Source organism: Monoraphidium neglectum (genome assembly GCF_000611645.1).
Source record: "Monoraphidium neglectum strain SAG 48.87 unplaced genomic scaffold scaffold02412, whole genome shotgun sequence".
Taxonomy (NCBI): Eukaryota; Viridiplantae; Chlorophyta; class Chlorophyceae; order Sphaeropleales; family Selenastraceae; genus Monoraphidium; species Monoraphidium neglectum.
In genome coordinates, this window is record NW_014011216.1 from 1 (window position 1) to 982 (window position 982).

The following is a 982-nucleotide window of genomic DNA, read 5'->3' on the forward strand; positions in this document are numbered from 1 at the left end:
GCGCCCGCCGCCGCAGGGCACCCCATGCCCTTCCGGGACAACCGCCCCGGCCCGCGCGGCGCTGAGTCGGCCGGCGGCTCCACGGGCACCGTCCCCGGCGACGTGGTCACGCGGTTCCTGTCTGAGGGCTTCCGCTACGTTGGCCGCATCCGCCTCGCCTATGAATTCGGCCCGCAGCCCGAGCCGGCCGCCAGCCAGCCGGCGCCCGAGGAGGACGGCAAGGGTAACTGGATCGCCAAGGCGGTGCGGTGCACGCCTGAGGGCGACGTGTACGTTGGCAGGTGCGCTGGCGATGCCTTTGCTTGCACGCGTGCTGAATACTGCAATCCGTATTATGCGCGGCATTCTTTCCGGGGCGGGTCCTTCTGGGGAGGCAATCAGATACGGTGCATGGATGCTGCATGTGGCCAGAGGTGGGCCGGCCAGGGTACACTCCCTAAAATGACAGCAAGGGGGATGTTGGGTCGGAGGGGTCATCAACAATGTGCCACGCAGGCAGCCTGCTCGCCGCAACTTCCACGCCGGCCCCCTCGGGCCACCCTCCCTAAACAGTCCCAGCCCAAAATCACAGACTTGACCCACCAGCCCTCTTTTTGTATCCCCCCGCCCTCAAAATCACCAATTTCGCAGCCTCAAGGTGCCCATGAAGGCCATCAAGGTCAACAGCTACATGCCCCCATGGATGAAATCCGCCAAGCCCTTCGCCGCCCTCTCCGGCAACAACACCCTCATCGACTTCGCCGCCGCCATGGGCCTCCTCGTGCCGCCCGGCGTCGCCCGCGGCAACGCGAGCGGCGGCGCGCCCGCCGCGGCGCCCAAGCCGAAGAAGGCCGGGAAGAGGAAGGGGCGGCTGGAGACGCTGCTGAGCGACTTCCTATCTTTCTTCGGCGGCGGCCAGCAGCAGCCGCAGCCGCTGCAGGAGGCCGGCCCGGCGCCCGCGGCCGCGCAGCAGCAGCAGGCGGCGCCCTTCATCGGCCCGACC

General features: G+C 68.4%; 1 protein-coding gene across 1 annotated transcript in view; it reads left to right on the forward strand.

Annotated features, from left to right (window-relative positions):
- Positions 1-24: 24 nt before the first annotated feature.
- The window catches only part of MNEG_10668 (Glutamyl endopeptidase), a gene marked incomplete at both ends in the record, with an annotated part of 2,339 nt that continues 1,381 nt past the window's right edge, over positions 25-982 (forward strand). Inside the window, 2 exons of the mRNA XM_014040858.1 lie at positions 25-281; positions 631-760. Of these exons, the coding sequence (XP_013896312.1) occupies positions 25-281; positions 631-760 (387 nt within the window). The remainder of the gene's footprint in view (positions 282-630; positions 761-982) is intronic.